The sequence below is a fragment of the Aquila chrysaetos genome, chromosome 1, assembly GCF_900496995.4.
Source record: "Aquila chrysaetos chrysaetos chromosome 1, bAquChr1.4, whole genome shotgun sequence".
Classification (NCBI taxonomy): Eukaryota; Metazoa; Chordata; class Aves; order Accipitriformes; family Accipitridae; genus Aquila; species Aquila chrysaetos.
In genome coordinates, this window is record NC_044004.1 from 6,300,047 (window position 1) to 6,320,414 (window position 20,368).

At 39.0% G+C, this 20,368-nt stretch overlaps 1 protein-coding gene across 2 annotated transcripts in view; it reads right to left on the reverse strand.

Moving 5' to 3' along the window:
• Nucleotides 1-2,203: 2,203 nt before the first annotated feature.
• The window catches only part of KDM3A (lysine demethylase 3A), a 31,975-nt gene continuing 13,810 nt past the window's right edge, over nucleotides 2,204-20,368 (reverse strand). For both annotated transcript variants that reach the window (XM_030021281.2, XM_030021289.2), the window contains exons 11-26: nucleotides 19,154-19,355; nucleotides 16,596-16,810; nucleotides 13,398-13,550; nucleotides 13,072-13,167; nucleotides 12,614-12,741; nucleotides 10,565-10,751; nucleotides 9,887-10,056; nucleotides 8,843-9,079; nucleotides 8,249-8,420; nucleotides 7,205-7,295; nucleotides 6,492-6,622; nucleotides 5,547-5,666; nucleotides 5,320-5,459; nucleotides 3,705-3,881; nucleotides 3,488-3,622; nucleotides 2,204-2,945 (exon numbers count right to left, since the gene is read on the reverse strand). In XM_030021281.2, coding sequence (XP_029877141.1) covers nucleotides 2,865-2,945; nucleotides 3,488-3,622; nucleotides 3,705-3,881; nucleotides 5,320-5,459; nucleotides 5,547-5,666; nucleotides 6,492-6,622; nucleotides 7,205-7,295; nucleotides 8,249-8,420; nucleotides 8,843-9,079; nucleotides 9,887-10,056; nucleotides 10,565-10,751; nucleotides 12,614-12,741; nucleotides 13,072-13,167; nucleotides 13,398-13,550; nucleotides 16,596-16,810; nucleotides 19,154-19,355 — 2,435 coding nt within the window. In that variant the 3' untranslated portion in view covers nucleotides 2,204-2,864. The remainder of the gene's footprint in view (nucleotides 2,946-3,487; nucleotides 3,623-3,704; nucleotides 3,882-5,319; nucleotides 5,460-5,546; nucleotides 5,667-6,491; nucleotides 6,623-7,204; nucleotides 7,296-8,248; nucleotides 8,421-8,842; nucleotides 9,080-9,886; nucleotides 10,057-10,564; nucleotides 10,752-12,613; nucleotides 12,742-13,071; nucleotides 13,168-13,397; nucleotides 13,551-16,595; nucleotides 16,811-19,153; nucleotides 19,356-20,368) is intronic.

Sequence of the window (20,368 nt, forward strand, 5' to 3'; positions counted from 1 at the left end):
AGCTGGAGAGGCAAACAGTTGCTAGCCAGAGATCTTCTTCAGGGCTTTTGTTAGTCACTGCAGTACTGCACCAAACAGGAGGTTCACTTCAGCTGTCTGAACATCCTCTTTATCATTCCAGGTACTATCACTTCACTATCCCACAACCACAAGTGGTGAAAAGCCATCTGCTGCTTACATTACGTGTTTTTAGGGTCAAAGGAGAGGTGTCTCTCACTGAAAAACTTTAGGCAACTTCAGTTTGCAAAGCAAGTATCCACTCTGACTCTTAGCAGAACATGTCAATGCCACAAGAACCTCACAGGCAAAGGAAAGAGTTTCTAATTTTAGGGGAGACTTAGTTTTCTTTTGGTAAGTCTATAAATAATTGTATTCCAAGGGTAGAGGAACAGACAAGGCACACGGATGCCTGGAGGGTGTCCAACAACTTCCAGTTTCAGCCATAAAAAGCAGAGGGGCCAAGTGCTGTTCACCCTCACACCAGTGGGTGGCAAATACAGGCACAGCTGCAGCAGCAAACTGTGTGATTCAAACCTTCCATCTCCACCCCAAACGTTAACAACAACAGGCAAATGGGACAGTTTGTTTCTTGTGGTCTTAAAAATCCAGAGAGGACAGATCAGGAAGAAGAAAAAGCAGCTGAAGAGTCAGTAAGATGGGGTAGATAACAGGTGCAATAAAAACAGATTGAACAACAGCGCATTGGTAAGAAAGTTCAAAATCCAACATCAACAATGGGTCTTTTCATACGTACATAAGTGCGTATAAGATCAGGGTGGTGACTCATTTCACTGGCTCAGAGGTAAGGTGCCTGTACTCCAGCTCCCCACAACTACTCCAGCTGGCTCCAAGAAAAGCAATTAGACTGCTTTATTTCATTTACTTCAGACTTGATACTGCAAGAAAGAACATTCATTGTCTTTAAGACTACTTAACTAGTTGAAGCATGAAATGCCAAATCAAGGTTTTATTGCTCTTCCTCAGGAAAGCCAGCTGAAGCAACTAGAAACAAGCCAGTCTATTTGCTGTCAGAGGCCTCAGCAAGCAGAGGTGGAGAGGAGTTCTCACTGAACACAGGGACAAAGTGTTGCTGAGCTTAAATTCTGCTAACAGCATAAGCCAAGTGAACCAGAACATTTCCCCGCACAAGGAGAACACTGCAGCACTTGCATTGCCTCAGTTCCTCGCCCAGCATTATGGATCTTGACACAGTGAGCTGTTAATGGTCACCTAAAGATCCACAGACTTGACACGCGAAGGGACACAGACAGCCCAGGCCAGACAGTAACCACACACCAACTTCATTTGTGTTTCTGCTGCTGCTTCAGTTGCTCTGGGGGCCTGCTTTTGTCTCAATTTTGAGAGGCAGGAAGCAGATGCACCTATTCACAGCAGACAAACCTTTCATGAGCCCACTTCATTCTGACCTGAGAGACCTACTCCCTGCAAGTCACTGCAGCCTCTGCTCCACTTCAGATACTGAGGGATGGGTAAGAGGAAGTTTCTTTGGAAAAAAAAAAACAAACCAAACCCCAAAAACAAAACAAAAACCCCCAAACAAACAAAAAAACCACACAAAAAACCCCCCAAAACACCAAAACTGTCACCTGCAACAGAACAGTTAATGCTGATCATTAGTAGCAGGTGAAGTACTACAGGGAGGGGAAATTTGCACAGATTTGCACAGAGTTTGCCAATTTGTTGCTAACTAGGAAGTTCCCCTTCTGCTTGGCTCTTCCCAACAGCTATCCTGCACAATTCAGTGCTGGAAAGGACACTGAAGAACAGAAGCATTCATTTTATCTTGGCTTATCGTGTTCGATGAGAGATGTGCTTTTTCCACTCTTGAAGCCTGTGCCTGTTTTAAGTTTGATGATGTTTTCAGTCTTTCTCTAAGTAATTTTGGAGCAATGTGTGTGTCATTTAAGACTGAAGCTGCAAAACTCATTTGATACAGACCATAGTACTGGCGTTGGCTGAGAAGCAGTAGCCAAACTAAGTCATGCTTTGGTTAACCAAAAAAAAAAAGCTGTAAGACAGATCTGAAAGGCTGCTAGACAGATCGCTAAATTCAATACCCTAACCCTTCAGATACATTAAAAGCAGTATATGATACACAACTTGCTTTTGCATTTCAAAGCACTGCATCAAATTAATTACATTTTAAAGAGTCAATTGAAGAAGCCAGGCAAGGAACAATATCTGAAATAGAAGAATTTTATGTAGTCCATTCAGTGTTAAAAACCAGAGAATCAAACATCAGTTCAAATTAAAGAGCAGTTTCAAACAGAAGACATTTGATTAAAAGTTTCTCTTAACATTTAGAAATTTAAATACATTTACCTAAAGATGGTTAACCCCCATCTCTATGTTACTATACAATAGCTTAAAGCTACTTTTAAATGCTAGTTCTATGTTAATGTGAAATTCCAGAACTGCATTCTTATTTTTATGTAAATTGGTTATTAACTTGGGTGACTCCGTACTTCCTCCCACCCCAAAATAAATTTTAAAAATTGGGCTTTACAACGTCTTGAATAATATTTTTCAAATGAGTAATTTGGAATAGTTTCCGACAGTTCTATAGGAGGTATTTTGTACAGTCTGGAGAGCAACTCCATATAAAGTTCTATTGCAACTGAGCATTCACAGTATGCCACAGTCCATACATATTACTACATATACATATCAGGTTTGTAAACATTGGAAGAATACACAGAACATAGTACCACGATCCTCTGGTACTGCTGAAAGGAAGATGAGGTAACATTCATATAATCTCAAAGTCCACAGAGGTCCTGACTGAGTAGTTAAAACAGCTGCCAGTGCTTCTGTTTCATAGTGTGTGGTTAAGGCTTTCTACTTTACGGTCTGCTAAGGCTGGATTCATTAGCTCTCAGTATCCCAACTGCATCTTTAACAGCATGGTATATGACATTCTTCACCTAGGAGGAAGAGAGAAGGCGTTCAGTTTTACAAGTAAACAGCATGGTTAGGGTCAGGTTGGAAGCCTCTGACATACAGAAAACACCTGCACAACTTCCCCACATCCCCACACCCCATGCAGCTCTCCGTTCAGTTTAAATGCGCTCATCTGCACAACCTTCATGTAAGTCACTAACTTGTGAAAATAAGGTTCAAATTCTAACAGGATATAAACTGAAACCCTGTAGCCTGAGGAGAGTATTGCAAGCTCAGCTAGAAGGAAAACAAAAGAAAAAGAAGGAGGAAACATTTCAGAAGAATCTCAGGAGAAGCTTCAGAAGGCTTCCTCAAAACTACTAAAAATCAGTTACAATTCAAAAGCCTATGGAAATTGCTCTTCAAGATCCAATGCATTAAAGCTGATCTGAACATGAAAGCAACTTGGGTCGTGTGGACACACCCACCCCTTATGGGTTTGGTGAGGGTTGTTTGTTGTGGGTTTGGTGGGGTTTTCTGAAAGGCTTAAGAGGGGCAGGGTTCATCTTGAGCATTAGTAAGTTACCTGCAATTTATCTTCATGGTTCGTATGCGTATGCGACAGATATCTAAATTCCTGAGTGAGCCAGAAGCAGTGTTTGACATGCTCTGGGGATACAAAGTCTTCTGCAACTTTAATACAACTGTACAAATTATGAACCTGGAGAGAAGAAACAAGCATTAGCCGTGTGCTCTGAAGTCTGCCCAAGTGGTCAGGCTGTAACTGCGTCCCTGGTCCTTACCTGGTGTGGAGCTCCTGCTGGAATGAAAACTACATCTCCTAGAAACTGTACAATAGCCCAGCCTTGAACTCCATACTCTTGATGAAGGCGTTTTCTTAGTGGTCGGTCCAAGTACCAACTCTGATCATGAATGGGATCGTGATCTACAGGGTTTTCTTGACCTTGTTCTTCCGCAACCTGGAAAGTCACAAGACAACAGGTATTACAATATACCAGTCTTACTGGATAATTAAGGTGTATCTGTGGTATTCTGTATGCACGCATGCCAGGGTGATTTGCGCCATGTGTTCAGGTGGAAGAGTATACAATGAAAGGTTTGGATTCTTACTCAGTCCTTAGTTTGTCAAGGCTTCATAATTTCTCAGTCCCTCTTGCTTCACAGTCACATTGCAAAGGTAGATATAGGAAATGCAAGTAAACCCAATTTACAGGAAGAAGAAACAGAAGGGTTAAGTGACTCACGTGTGTTCACAGTGGGGACCACTGTCATATACAGGATCGATACTCTTACACTGCTATAGCCTGTAACTCGAAGAAACTATCAAGTGTGGAATTCAGCAGGTGTCTGCCCTGAGGCCAGCATTAGTCAGTGTGCTCACTGACCAAAACAGAGGATGTGAACTAGATACAAGAAATACAACGCTGGGAGGCACAACAAGCACGTTAGAAGAGAAATTTGAGGGCTGTGGGGAGAGAATTTCTGCAAAAACTTCCAGTATAAATCCAATTTGCTGTGGCAATCATTTACACCCAGGACTGTATAGCCCAAAAACTCATTTGGGAGGATATAAACAGCTTGGTTCTACTCCAAGACAAGCCGCCAAAACTCAAAATGCCAATGCCTATCAAATTCAGTATCATGTTTTATCAAGTATAAGATTTGTTCTTGGTTAATACTAAACAAATCTGCTGTAGCCTAAGCTTCTGCCCAAGACAGTAGTCAGGCTGACAAAGCCAAGAGTTGTTCAGATCATCCCATTTATCCTTTTAAACATCAACATATTAGCTCTTTCCCTTTTAGAGCACCAAAGAATTAAGACCACCAAGAACTCTGGACCATTTGTGGTGAATTTAAGTACTGAAACAAGCCCTTTTGGATATAGCGTCACATCTCTACTAAACCTTTAACTCCCATGAAAACATCACCCAAAATAACAACTTGTTCTTTTCCCTTAATCCAAACCTCATAAAGGTATGGAAAAAAAAAAAAAAAAGGCAGGAAAAGGGAGAGAATGAGAAAGAACTTTATGTACCACATATTGCTCTGACATTTCCCAAGAACATTTTAAGAAGGATCTAGTTTAAGATTAAACTGTGGTTTTGCTTAAATCTAAACCAGCTATTTTTTTGTTCATTACATAACACCATTACTTGTGCTGTAAGAAGTGTGGGCAAAAGCAGTGTATCTACATACAGGATAACTTCAACCTTCAACTTGCTACCCTTCTCAGATCCTACAAGATTCATGGCACATGAGTAGTTTTGTCTGGGACACAACACAAGTACATTTGTTTCCAGAACAACTGGGATAGGAAGGCAGAGAAAAGTCCAAGGATACATATTTGCAAGCCCACACAGACAGAAGATCAGGGTTTTTTTAAGATTAATGGCTTACCTTTTTAAGGAATTCACGGATCTTCTCTGTATCTTTAGCAGCATAAATGTGCCACAGAGCTCCAGGTTTTTCTCGACTTTCAGTAAAACGCTTAATTGTCAATTCATCAGAATCACCATCTTGTATGGTTTTAAGCACTTCTGTTGAGAATAAATACAAGCAGTTACACTAAAGGACCTTCCCACCAACCACAGAAATAATGCCCCAGAACACAAGAAAGACTTTACCTTCTTCTTGATCAGCCTGGCCTTTGGGGATACCCACATAAACCATAACATTAGCTGCATCAGACACATCTAAATGGAGGTTTGTTGTGCCATATTTTCTATCCTCTGGTGTTATTAATCCTGGAGGAAGAAAAAAAGAATAGCAGGTACATTAGTAAGACAAAAAAACCCAAAAAAACAACAACAAAAAAAAACTTATGCCACTCTCAGCAGCACTATCTGAAGGGACCAGGGAGTTTTTACTTTTATCAGCAAATTATTCCAGTACAGCAATATATTTTATATCCAGGACCTTGCCCCATCTTGTTTATGTCTTCCCAAGCAATCAGTTTACAGGCTGACACATTGATCCACATCTATACCTAGCCTGTATGATACATCAAAGTCACATTTAAGGCTTGCTAGAAGGTTTCTATAGTAGTTTAGAACAAAGTATTCTCAGAAAGTCTCTTTTTCACTCTAAAAGGCAGCTCCTACAGTATTTACTAGCCACGATCTCTTTGCTGGCCATGATCACACTTAGTTTTAAATGCCTTTTGAGTGACAGCAGATGAACTAGCCATGGAAAGAACTGCTCCAGAAGAGATTAAAAACTAAATGATACAGCCCAAAAAGGAGAAGTAACAGAAGTGATACAGCCAAAAGTAGCAAAACAACAAATATATGTTCCCAGCTATAGGAAAGAGAGGCTGTGTGTACACATGTGGAACAAGTTGAGAAGACTGGGAATAAATATTATTGGCTTGAAACCACTTGGACAAAACACATTTAATAACATCATATAATGCTCTGGACATCACTAATACCTGTAAGTGAGCCAAAGTTAGGCTTTCAGATCAATGGGATTAATCAAATTGTCTACAACAGCAAGGATTCATTTAATTTACGGTAAATTTTGATTTGAACATGTGGTCAATGTGACCTTTAGAGTGAAAAATTCCTTACCGTATGCATTGTACATCTTTGGGCCCAAATCTGGTCGTACAAAATAGTTAGGAAGTCGAGAGGCAAGGTTGAGCTTGCCGCCTCTCCTAGTGTATTCTGGCAATGGAATATTTTTCATCAAATCATCAAACCTAAAGTAATACAGCACAATTTAACATTAGGAACTGATAAAAAAAAGCAGACTAAAATAGACTGCAACAAAAGCTTTCTCCAGTCAAGAAACTGTACTCCTTCCCCCAGGGGGTTTACTGGACACCATGAAAAGGAAAAAAACAAGCAAGGCACAGGAATATAGCAGATAAACAAATTTAACTGCTCTGGAGTAATGTTATTTCCTTCTGTAATCATCTTAACTAATATCAAATCGAGTAAGTCAGAATACTTAAAGTTCAGCAAAAAATAAGCTTCAACTGAACTTAAGATTCCAAAATGACTCAGGCTTTTAGGAGGCTTCCAAAAGTTTAACCATTCCTTAGTAATTTTAGGTACTCACTTTACTTGACAATAAATACAATGAACTACATAAAAATTTATCATAAAACTTGTTTAGCATTTCCAGCTATATCAGGCATCTCTGAGAAACAAAATGGTTCACATGTGACCAACTGCTTCTCAAAGCTGAAGCAGGTGTCAAAACCTAACAGTATTCCTATATTCCATTATTTTGGGGGTGTACCACACAAATGATGAACAGTTTCTTTGTAAATTCATACCGAGAAGGCATCATATCTCTGAAGTCTTCTCCTGGAGGCCAGTCTTTAAGCTTCAACACCATTGGCTCTCCTTCTTCTGTTCTCAGGCGACCTATTGTCAAATATTAACAAGTCTTAGTTTTTAACAGTTGTACAACTCAAAATCCAAAGAATCAAGACAAAGAAATACTCATTGTAGTTTAAAATCATGTTCATTCAAAACTATTTATGTAGAACCGAAGACATACAAGTTCATCTGACACCACGGTTGGGTATTACTACTGTGACAAACGTGTTATGACGGAAGAATTCAGACTAGACAAGTAACCTTCACCAGCTCCCCTGCCCAAGCACTTCCTACAATTTAGCTCAGGCAACTGTTTTGTGTTTGAGGCTACAGTAGCTGATGATAAAGCCAGATCTTTTCAAAGATCAAGTAACAGAAAAGAAAGGTGTTAGCAAGCCTTCCGGCTCCCAACTCTTCTTGCCCCAAGTACCAAATTCTGTAAGTTTACATCACACAAACAGATGAAGTAGAACTCCAGATGCCATGGCAAGTACTATTTCTCCTAGAAAAAGTTTGTTTTCACCTAGAAGTGAAAACAACGCCAAACCTCATGCTCACCTCCCCTAAACCCATTTTATACAAAATAACTTTAGTTCCTTAGGAACAAAAGGCACCTGCAAGTTAAAACAGCAGAACCCAATTACTGTGTGAGCACCAACCCTACACATGCTCTTTTATGTTTCACTCAACTGGTCAAAAAAGCTGACAGGTGAATCTACTTGCTAGGGAGATCCCAAACTTTCTCAGAATGCTTCCCCAAAAGACTAAAGGCAGCCAAATGTACTCCTGTAGGAGAGTACTCCATGGAGCTGACAGTTTCTATCCAGTCCACCATCCCACAAGCATACACAGTGAGAATACACTGCAGACACACTGTCCGCGATGAAGGAAAAGCCTGGAACATCTTTTGCGCTGCTTAATGATGACAAGTTGGTGCTAGGGCAAAATTATTGCTCCTGAGTATTTTACCTATTGGAACAAAAATTCACACTACTTACTTGAAATATCTTCAAATCCATCCCAAAAATCCCCTACAGTAGCTCCAGTAATGATTTCATTGGTCCTGCAGTTAACCAGATCTACTTCCTGCTGGCCAAATTCCTTCCTAAAGGACTCAGGTCTCCAGAGGTCTGCATTTAATTTGTGATGCACTCCTGACACCATTACAGGCTATGAAGAAGAAGAATACATTCAAAAGAATTATTAAACACCAAAAATTCTAATTCCAACCAGAATAGGGTAATGCATAAAACATACTGAACATTTCAACACAGGCACTTTGCGAACACGGTATTTCCTAAAATAAATGCTCAGCCTGCCTTACTAGAATTATGCCATGCATTTGATCATTCTTTATTTCAAGCTATAAGGCAGCTTTTTATAGAGAGCCATAAATTCAGCAGCGTGTTTAGAAACTGATTTCAAATAGTAAAACATACACCCTTTTATCCAAGGATCTAACACTGTTCACGTAGTACATTTTATGAAGGTTTAGCGTTGCTTATTATCATTGCAGTAAGTTTGTACCTGTACTTCAATTAAATGGCAAAGTACATGAACAGAAAATGGAAAAAAGCAGAAAACTTAAATACCTGTCCCTGCTTCCAGCACTCCCTGAAGACATTCCAATTACTTTCATTGTTGGGATCTTGAAGACATAGCAAGCGGTTATCACATAACCAGTAGTGAGGCGTATCAAACCCCATTATTGTAGGCTTTATAGTCAATCCTTGAGGTTTCTTGGGCAAATCTGTAATGGTTCTATTTTGCACCAGGGAAGCAAAAATGTCATCAAGGATTTTGGGTGTACTTTTGAGTCCATTGTCTGACTGATTTAAAAAAAAAAAAGAGAGAAAGAACAAAAACAGAAGTTGGTGCACTTTTCCATTGCCTTGACCTACAGACTTTAAAGAAGATATTTGCCACTTTCAAAATTTTTCACTTGAGCTCACAGTTGTGCAGAGAAACAAAAATCTGCAGAACTTTGCTGTTTAGAAACTCACCATCATTAAATGCCAATGCCATTTCTGACACTTTGTCTACAGCATTCTGGCATAACAACTTTACTCTGATTTACATTTCAGCAGTGCTGCAGAAAACCATGAAATACAGCACGAACAGGACTTTCTTTATATCAAGAACAGAAATGCAGTTTCATCAAGGTATATACAAGCACAGTATTCTACCCCACCATTTTGAAGTCTTATCTGTAAGAGCAAACAAAGCCCAGGAACATCTGAAGTGAAACAGTCTGCAAATGAGGTATGAGAAAGACAGTAACCCACGACGGAATCTTTTTCCCTCCATCTGTAAGTTCCTTGATGCTTCTTTTTTAAGTCTAATGGACATGCCAATCAATGCACCTGCCAGACACTAGCCTAAGTAACTTAATCTGCTTTATCACTTGGTTCCTGACCCCTCACCAAGTAAGACTTGCTGGCAGTACCACGAAGCTACTCCTCTAGAAAGCACTAACTGGAGCACTGCAACATAGAAACTGAATTAAGTCTTTTTTCCCAAATAAAGACAGAATTTTACCTACTGTGACTAACGTTCATGGTAGTTGTTGACAGGTTTAGAACAGTAGTTTAAGTCTGGTATCAACTCAAACCTGTAAAACAAAATTTTTCATATACCTTTCCTCCAGAAGAGTTCAAGAGATTCCGCAAGAAACCTGTGTTATTGTTGCTCACGGGTGTTAATATTGCACTGTTGAATGTCTGCAGGGCTGCAGCAGGCTTAGCTAAACTAGGGAGTGTCTGAAGAGGTTTATTTTCATTCTTTGAAATAGGTATGAGGAGTTTCTCTGAAATGAAGAAAAGAGCACATCATCTGAGAATGAAGCAAGGATTAATCCTCTGAACCATGAGAAGCATATGCTTTGGAATTTTTTTTTAAAGACAACAAGATACTCCCATACACATACACGTATGTATGTATGTACATATATGTATAAATCATCTCTCAATACATGCAGATGAAATACTCCTTTCACTTAACTTTCTTCAATACTCCAAAGTTTTTCAAAATCACACATTCTAAAGTAAAGGCATTCTCAATTTGAATTTTCAAGAATATTTGCATCTATGGGATATTAATCCAGTCTTAAAAAAAAAAAAAAAAAAAATTATATATATATGCTAACCCTGCCAGGTTTTACTCCAAGTCATTGCCATGGACAAGTTTTGCAGTACAAGCATAGAACGCCCATCCCAGCAGGCAGATTATATCATTCTCAACGCAAGATATTGCTGATCTATATTCTTCTGACAAACAGCCACAAAGGGTTTACTCTTCAGTGGTTCTGCACATACCTTTGTTTTCTTTATTCACGTTTCCACTTGTTAGATTTGATAACCAACTTAATGAAGGAGAAGTATTTACTGAAGCAGTTTGTTTACTTCCAATTGCTGACTTTAGAGGAGGATCATGTGTAGTGACTTGTGGGCTCAGGACAAAGCTGTTTTGTTGAAGGCTGGTCCTCTCTCCAGGTACCAAGTTCTGAAAAAACAAAGTGAGAACTTGATTAGACACAAACACACTCTACTCAGAAAAGGGAAGCAAGCAATAAACATGTCCAAATTAATTCTTTTGCAAAAAAATGTTTCGGCCCTTCAAAAAATATCTGATCTCCACAAGAGGTCAGCATTGCATCTCAGTATCAGCCAGAGATGACAATCCAGGAGGATTCAGGATCTCCAGATTTTAAGAGCAGGCCAACAGAGTCCCTCACCCCTCATGACAAGCACAGAAAGCCGAGTTCCCAGATGCACTTTCGAGGGAACCAAATGCCATTTTAATAGCAGCACTCTCACAATTCTAGTGATAGCTGATGTTCAGACCAGGGCTACGCTGGAGGTCTAGTTCAGTAGACTAAAACAAATACATAGCACTCCTAAATTTTAATCTTAAGAAGGTGGCGAAAGTCTGCTCACCTGACAGGTCTAAAGTACACCTGCATATGAGTGCAGCACTGGCCTGGCCAGCACAATCCGAGCAGAGGACTACTGTACATCTCCTATGCAGCCAATTTATCTACTCATTTGGAGACTCTAGGTAATAGACTAACCAGAACTACTGCTTTGGCCTGGGATTCCTGCATGACTGGCTAAATTTCTTCTCTCTGCTCAAATACTTGCCAGTCAAGAAATTATTCAGCACCTGTGTCTGCCTATTGCTATGTTCTTTATTTCATCTCTTAATGACTGCTGATGCTTGGGTAAAGATTCCAAACATGACATAACATAAATTGCTACAAACTTTAATAATCTTATCCTCATACAACCACTGAAGTACCTAATTTTACAGAAAGAGAGGTATAGATAAATTTCAATGCAGCTGTTTGTCCAGGGTCATAGAGGAAATCTTTTGAAATAGAAGACTGAAGCTAGGTCAGTTGTAGGCTAACTTTTGAATCATGTAAACATCTTCCTCACTTTTAACACATCAAAATATTTTTCGTCTCTTCTGTTGATTACCAACACCAAAACCAAGTTCAGCCTGCTACTTACACTTGAGATAACACATTTATTCTCAAAATAAGTTTACAAATAAGCATACAACAAAATTAAAATAACTTAATTCAGCTGGTTTCTTGTAAGATGCTGCAAAACTAAGCCATAAATTTGTGCTCTATTTTTAAAAGAAAAATACTACATCCATTTACAAATAAACATATGGTAGGATTTTGTTTATTTGGGGGTTTTTTGTTTGTTTGTTTTGGTTTGGTTTTTTTGGGGTTTTTGTTTGTTTGTTTGTTTGGGGTTTTTTTGTTTGTTTGTTTTGGGGGGGTGGGGTTGTTTGTGTTTTTTTTTGTTTTTTTTTTAATATAATGAGCAGCAAAGATTCCATCAGGATTCCCAGAGAAGTCAGTGCTTCTCCATACTGCTCTAGCCTTCAATTTTATTCATGTTTAGTTCTTGTATGAATTCTAGTGCTCTTCCACCCTACTTATTCTTTTAGATGCTGCATGTATTACATCTCCAGGATGCAAGGGATAGCCTACACTTTACAACCATTCCCACTAGTCTGTACTTAAGACAGTTCTCTTAAGGGTTCTCTCAGTCTAATCTTATTTTTGCTCTAAAAAATCCTAACTGAGCATTTTTCAAGGATAGGTCACTTACTGAGGCATCAGTGTGTCAAAAGGGACGCAATGAGATTTTTCCCTAAAACTTAAAAAAGACCTGAACCAGAAAGATGAATACTGAATACAGATTTTGAACAAAAACCTACATGGTAAGGTTATCAGTAGTAGTCAGGATTGGCATACCTACAAAGTCAATTAACATAGGCTTCCAATATGGGTAGTAGCCTGAGGCAAACCTGTACTACACAGACATAGCGTGAGACAGTAGCAATACCTGTTTTGAATCCTCCTTTAGAGTTGGCTTTGATAGCGCCTTGAACTGCTTATTTGCACAAGGACAATTTGCCTTTATTCCCCATTTTGTTCTTATAGAGTGAACAATATCACCAACATCGTAGAGAGCTGAAGGAAAAGAGTCATTAATGAGCTCACATGTAATTAGAACATCCAGCATTCAATAAGACTTTTTAAAAAATTGTGTATGCTATGCAGGTGAACAATAGTACACAAACACAGTTCATTAAACAAGACGCTTTGCTACTTCTTCGTAAAGGTCAAAGATAATAAAATAGTATTAAGTACACAGGCTGTTCCAGTCTTTGGACAATAAATACTAAGCTTTTACTAACTTTATTACTAAAAAAACCCCCTCACTCAGTACGATATCAACAACATACAAAAACCAGCAAAAGCCTATAGCATTTTTTCATCCCAATCAGATATTTAAAATACCTTTTCCAGGAATTATTTGTGTAGGCATTAGATTCTCTGGTTCGTGTACCTGCCCCTTCACACATTTAAACCAGGAGAAAGTATCTGAGTCATCATCTGTAAAACAAAACCATTAAATTGTTTTATTAGTACATCTTTCATCCTCCTCTGGAAAGCTACATATTTTACTATTATTGATATACCAAACCACAGGTCTACAACATGTTCTTTTTATTGGGAAGGCTTATTGTCTTGTTGTTTAAGGTTGTTATTGACTTCCAAGTTCAAAATACAGGTTTTCTTTCCCCTCTCCCCCCTTTGTTTAAAGTAGCAATATGCATTCTCACCTTCATGTAAGCTTTTTTTCTTCATCCTGTAACAATCCACACACACGCCAAAGCCACACTTAGAGCAGACCCAATGAAGGTTGAAGATTGTGGTGTCACAGACATCACACATTTCTCGAACTCCACGAACTGCACGCTTCCAGGCTACCTGTCCTGTGGTAATTGACAGATTAGTCAAAATGTTAGTTTAAACAAAAAAAAAAATGTTTGCATCTTAAATATAGCTACATTGAAAAACTTTAGTGATATAAGACTCGGACTTGGTTTTGCATTGGAACTCCAAAACAAAGCCTTTGCTGTTACAGATTCAGAGAAGTAGGTCCAAAACAGCGCCTAAGCAATCAAGACCATTCTGCTTTCTCCTGTAGAGCACTAACTACATCTCTTACTCCTGATGTGTATTTGTCCAAGTTAACATGCGCACTGCTACCATTCTCATAAGTGAAATTCCACAGCTAACCTAGAAAAAAATTAAGCTTAGCTTGCTAGTAGTAACTTAATGTCTAGCTTGGCACAACCAGCTTGTCCTTGTTCTCAATTCAATAGCATAATAATGGGCAAATAGTTCTTCTCTTCCTTTTAGTAGTTTTTCTATATATTTATAGACTATCAGACCTCCTCAGAATGGTGAGTTCTTCTCTGAAGAACTGACCACTGCTGTTCAGGTTTCTTATGTACTCATTATATTCCACCATTCCTGACCCCAAGTCACTTCTTCAGTTCACTCAAAACATCTCAAATGTTGGCAGTGTCTTCCAAAAAATTACAAGCCCTTCCAGGGCTGCATTATGTACAGATTATTTTAGCCTGATCTTCATTTCATTATGTTGCCAGTTAGAAAATGAGACTAGACAAAAAGCACACATCTGCCTCCTCCTACCTCCTTCCACACTTGTAACTTCTCTGAAACTTTTCTGCCCACAACATTTCTTAATTTTAAAAGCAAGTTATGAGAGACCATGGCCTAACATATGCTAAAAAAACCACACCAAGATCCAAGACATCTGTTGCTTTTCTTCTGTATAATGCCCATTAACTATGTATGGAACAAAACCTAGAATAGCTTGGCACAATTTGTTCTTAAGTAGGAGGTAAAAATTGTTTGACTACTTGCTTCAAAATTCTTCCAGGAGACAGAGGTCTAAATATCACCAGCTCCATTCTTCTCTGCCTTTTAAAAACCATGTACTATATTTACCATTTTCTAGGCCAATCCTCCAATTTCCCCAAAACAGGATAAAGGGTTTTTTTATCTTTTGCATGTCATTTCATATTTCAGTTTTCTGAATTTTGTCCTTTTCTACTCCTCCTATTCTTTTGTTTGTCTCTGTAGTTTGATTCTGTCTCCTTTTGGCACTTGGTGGCCAAGGAACAATGTGACCTCACAAGCTGTTCCTTCTACACTGGTCAATCTTCTACTACACAGGGATAATTTCACTTGTGCTTTTCTACTAATCCTTTAAGGAACTCTCTTTAAGGAAGCTCTCCCAAATAATTTTCCCCCTCATACTTCTTTGTCTTGTAGCTGTACCTACCAGTCTGGTGACTCACTAGTAAAAGACAGAAGGGCTGACCCCAAGACATACTGTGGAATGCAAAAATATTCAAACATAAACGATCCCCTAAAAAGTAGTATCTGAACAAAATATTTTGACATTTTGGAAAAGGTCAGTTTGTCAGAGACATAATTTTTATGAAAAGGCATCATTTCAACTGAACTCTGCCAAGAAAAAAAGTTTACCATAACTTCAAATCACGGTGGCAGAAGAATCTACCTTTATCCTGTGCCAACTGAGTGAGCACTCTTTCACTGAACTGTTCAAAGAAGAATGAGTATGTAAACTGTAAATTACTTCTTTCCTACCTAGAGCATTAAAAATACCCTCCATTTTAATGAAATTGAGTTCCCTTACTCTCACTAGACAGGGCAAAACCCAAGAGGAATTCATGACATTTTGCTCCTTTCAAACCAACTCCAGAACTCACGTGTCTTTTTTAAGCAGAGGATGTTTCTGGTAAGCATGCTAACAGATGCATCCTCTGCTATTAAGAAACAGGACACCTCCCCTTTGCTTCATGAATTCCACCCAAAATTTCATCCTCCTGAAAGTGTTTCAGTATTCCAGTCTGTACCTCTCACTCTGGCTATTGATACTTTGGCTTCACAGGCCTGAATATGTTTCAGTTCAAGCGAAAAACAGAGCTTGCAGATTCCAAGTAGTCCAGGGTAAGACCTCACAGCAAGCATTTCGGAAACATCTCAAGTCTTCCCTCCCGTTTTGAAGGGCATTCAAGCTTGTTCAGGTTTTTTTTCTTCTGTGCAAAACCTTGGGAGTGACTGGTAAACTGATACAGTCTTTATAGAATGTCAATACTACCCATTTCCAGAAGATACTGGGACGACAGTCTTCTAAACTGTACTGCATCTCAGTCATGTACTTATAATCCAAAAAACAAACATTGTTTTAAGAGTCATTCTACTCTGAGAAGTGATTATGCAAGATCACAGCCTTCCCCATTCGTCTGCTCATGTTTGCTACAGAAAGATTCTGATATGGCCAAAACCCTGTGTTCAAGGATGCAAGGTTTGCCCTGTTGCAGTGATGAAGCTCTACAGTCAGTTACCCCACCAACAGCACCTCTCTAGTCTATTCCGAGTAGGGCTGTACATATAATCACTTGAAACAGTCCTACTGGAAAGTTTCAGGTAGAAGAAAAGAAGATTTCTTTACTGACTTGACAGGCAGCATTAGGTCCATTATGCAAGAACGACAAAATAGGACCAAAGCAATCTAACAGAATCTGTGCAAAATGAAAACTTCATTTAATTTACATGCTAAGAATAGATTGTTGTCAGCTGCCTGCTGGTTTGGTCTTTTTTTTTCTTTTTTTTTAACACTTTGTTTCATAATAGAATTACACTCTGCAACAGGAAAAGTCATTTGATAAATTGAGAAAAGTCTTCTGACACAAAGAAGGGCAGAATTACTTTTCCCTTTCCCCCTACCTGTGAGCAAAGAGTTGTTGACACTAGTTCACACCGGATCTTAACCATTACCTCTTTCTGAGAAGAGAAGGAAACACTGAAGTCTCACATGACATTTCCAAATGCATACAATGTATTTCCACACAGGTCAGAAGCCTGAAGTTTCACACAAAGCTACTGAAATAGATTCTTTTAATAAAAATTGATCTTACTGTGTGGTTCAATAGTAGACATAACTTCCTTTTCAGATATCACTAGCTGACAAAAGTGGTCTCCAATGTTGGCTAGGATATACTTTGCTGTGTCAAGATCTAGACCCACAACATTCTTTGATAAAGGCAGCCACAAGCTAATAGCCTCAGGGTCGTACTTATTTGGAGTTAAGAAACCTTCCTCACGTAGTATTCCATGCTTATTAAATTGCAACCTGTGGAAAGAGGGGGAAAAGGAGAAAAACCCATCATATCAAATGTTTTATTAGTTTACATTCATTCCAATGAGTCAATGCCTGAATTATGAACACGTATACTGTATGTCAATGAGTTTAACTCTTAATGGTTACAACAAACATGCGTAAACATACTGGTCATTAGCGTTAAGCACGCTTAATATACTGCTTGTTTAAAAAAAAGCCTCAAAACATCAGTTTTTGTAGTAAGGTACATTTCCTAACTAAATGTTTTTTTATTCACACAAAACCAAATCAGGTTAAACATAATTTTTATAATGCACTGGTAACAGTAAGAATGTAATCTAGAACTATGTACAACTCACAAGAGAAATTAGAACACCTTAAATATAGAATATATTCCAGTAACAATTAATTGGAAGCAGCTGCCAAAAAAATAATCACAGAAATTTTGAGTAAGATATATTCTTGAGTGATTCTGAGTAGGTGGAAAGAACGAGATCTGTACTGTTAGTAGTTTACTAACCAAGAACTTCAAGAGTTCTGCTCGTGTTTTCAGGAACCTTTTTACTATACGCTGTAGAGGAAAGTTGACTTCTGATGACAACATGTGCTCACTATAGTATTAAGTGTGGCAAGAAAACATGTGCTGGCAACTGATATCACCAATCAAACACCATCTTCAGACTTTGCAGATTTCACATTCAATAAAAGGGGATCCGCTTCAAGTTCTAAACTGAAGGATTCAACTGCTTTGAACTGCACTGCAAGTCTGGATTTTTACCCTGAGAAGATGAATTAGCATAGTCTGTTGTTACTCTGGTCTCACACGTTTTTGAACATTTCAATTTATGTCAGATTATCCCAAGACTGACTGAAGTAAAATCTCTAATCTGAGGTTAAATAACAGATTAGTAACATATCTTCATTTTTTTTAACCCTTTAGCTACAAAACCTGCAAGGGAGATGGCAGAAGAAGAATAAACCTCAAGAAACAAATGAAAGAGTGGAAGAGTATTTTTTTTATGATAATTGTAACATTTCTGCTTTCAGTTTTCTCTCTTCAGAAGGTCTTCAGGCCTACAGCTTCTTTTTATTCTACCTAGAGACCCAAAAGAAAGTCATTCCTCTGAAAATCAAAAGGAAAACTGAGATTAAGTAAGCTTCCCATCTCCCTTGTGATAACTAGTATTTTTGCTTTTCCTCTCCGATACCACAAGTGTTACCCTCTTCCTATAGAACACAGTCCATGCCTCAAAGTTTAAATGGGTGTGTGGGGAGATAAGAAGCAGCATGCAACAACATCCAGACATGAGATCAAGTAGTTCACGGAAAAAATTCACACAACTTGAAAACAAAGGAAAGGACATGTTAAAAAACAGCCAGAGACTGCAGTTTGACAACATCCACCCTGGGCTTACAGATAGGCTTCAAGTAACAGTTTAACACCCTTTTTGAAAGGGTTCCTCATGGTGTCTAAAGAACTAAAGAGATAAAACATCAAAAGACTTTGACTGTTGAACTCAAGAATCAGGCTCTGGGGGCGTGTAGGTGGGGGGTAAAGGATCTGAAGCTGCAGATTAGGTTTGGAAAAGCAACCACCACTTGGCAGTCACTGGGTTTTCCTTAAAGTTGCCTTGCTGACCCTCCTCATCTGCCCTCCTGAAACCCAGAAAGTGTACCAATTAAATGTTTCTATAGCAAGCTTAGAGCAGCAGCACAAACTCATGCGTAAAGTGGAACAAAGAACTGAGCAACACAATGTAAATTATTATTATTTTGCCCATCACTGTTCCCTGACTCCAGCTGAAAGCCCCTGGCCACTTACAGCAACTCTTCCACAACTGTGGATGTATGTCTAACATTTCACATGTCCAGCCGCCAAACTTTGGGAGACATGCATGGAATCTACCCTCTCACTAGTATCTCCAATACTACTGAGCTGTAGCACTCAAACTCAACTCATGTTGTTATCCCATTGGCACTCAGCCCAGAACAGCAAAATAAAGAGCTGAAAGTCCTGCCAAAATATTTTCTACTCAAATTAAGCAGTCAGAAAATTTCCAAGGGCTAAAAAACACAGGCAACCTCTCATTAGTTAGGTATATTAGCCTTATAGCCTAACAGCTACACACCAACATCTAGCAGTTTTGAACCAGAGACCTAAATGACACCATTTTTACCAAGTAACTGTTCTTTCATCTGTCCTGGAAGATGAAGTCCATGTTATAGCTAACAGTGAGCACTCAACAGCCCCCCTTTCAGAAAAGGAAAAAAGGTCAGATGTCCAACTCGGACATGGGGCATGTTATTCACATTGAAAGAATATCAAGGTCTATACAGACTCAAAATTGTTCTTACCTTCTAAAGTGAAAGAAACGACAAAAGACAGTGGAGTCTCTTTGCTCTTTGTTCTTCCGGTAACTGTCCAAACGGCATTCCCTGCATTTATGCAGGTGAGGTGCGATATTATTGCAGGAACCATCCTGTACAAATGCTTCTCCACTTTGCTGCAGCTTCTTCACTTTAGAAGCATCTGCTAAAATTGACTTCCGAACAATTACTGCAGGGAAGAGTAGTTTAGATTAGACAACCTTCAGTTTCTCACATAAAGGTGCAAGCAAATGTACTTTAGTGAAAGATCCATGTCAACTTTTCCTATAAGTTTCACATTACATTGAAACAAAGTTAGCTAAAATATTTGCAGTTGGCAGAAACCTCTTTTCAGGTCAGCAGAAACTTTCTCAAGCTATAGTTCCACTGGCGTCATAGTCTGCGGACCCAAGTTTAACAGCTCCTTTCACTCCTCCAGAGAAACATTTTGAAAGAGCATCTGCTTTTAATGCAAGTTCTTCAGCCACCAGGGCTGGAGTACCTGAGTACTGAGTAGACCAGGGCATGACGCAACCACATTTGACAAGTGACGAAGATAAAAGTACAACCTGGCCATTTCTCAGTCCTGTTTTCACGTTTCACGATGCAACAGCTTTCGGCATCTTACTATAAGAGATGCCAAACCTCTCTCTTCCTTCCACATTGCGGGTGAGGCCTAGCAGGGAACAACAGTGACTGCTTGGCTGGCTGTGTACCCGTGTTAATTATGGAATAGCACATGGTAATCCAAGACAAGCAACATGAGATTGGAAAGAAAAAGAGAGGTGGGTGTGTAGGGAGATTCCCGGAACCCTGAATGATCAGCTATACCGCCTGATGCACAGCACAACACATAACATCAGGAGTCCAGCTCCCTAAAGAACTACAGCCTTTCACATTCTGTCCCATGTGGAAAACTTTGGGAGCTCACAAAGTGGAACTGGGCCACAGAAAACATAGAAACAAGGTGGGTTGTTTTGGGGTTGGGTGGGCTTTGATTTTTTTTTTTTTTTTTTTTTTTTGGTTACTTGGGTTTTTTGTTAGTTTTGTTTTCGGAACAGTTACTCAATGAAAGCCCCTCTTGAACAAAGCTTTGCTGAGAACAACTTCCATCTCTCACTATGCTTACAAAATATTGGACCACTGCTAAAAAAAACCCCACTCGCATTATGCCATCAGCATTTGCATTCCAAACAGAACTTT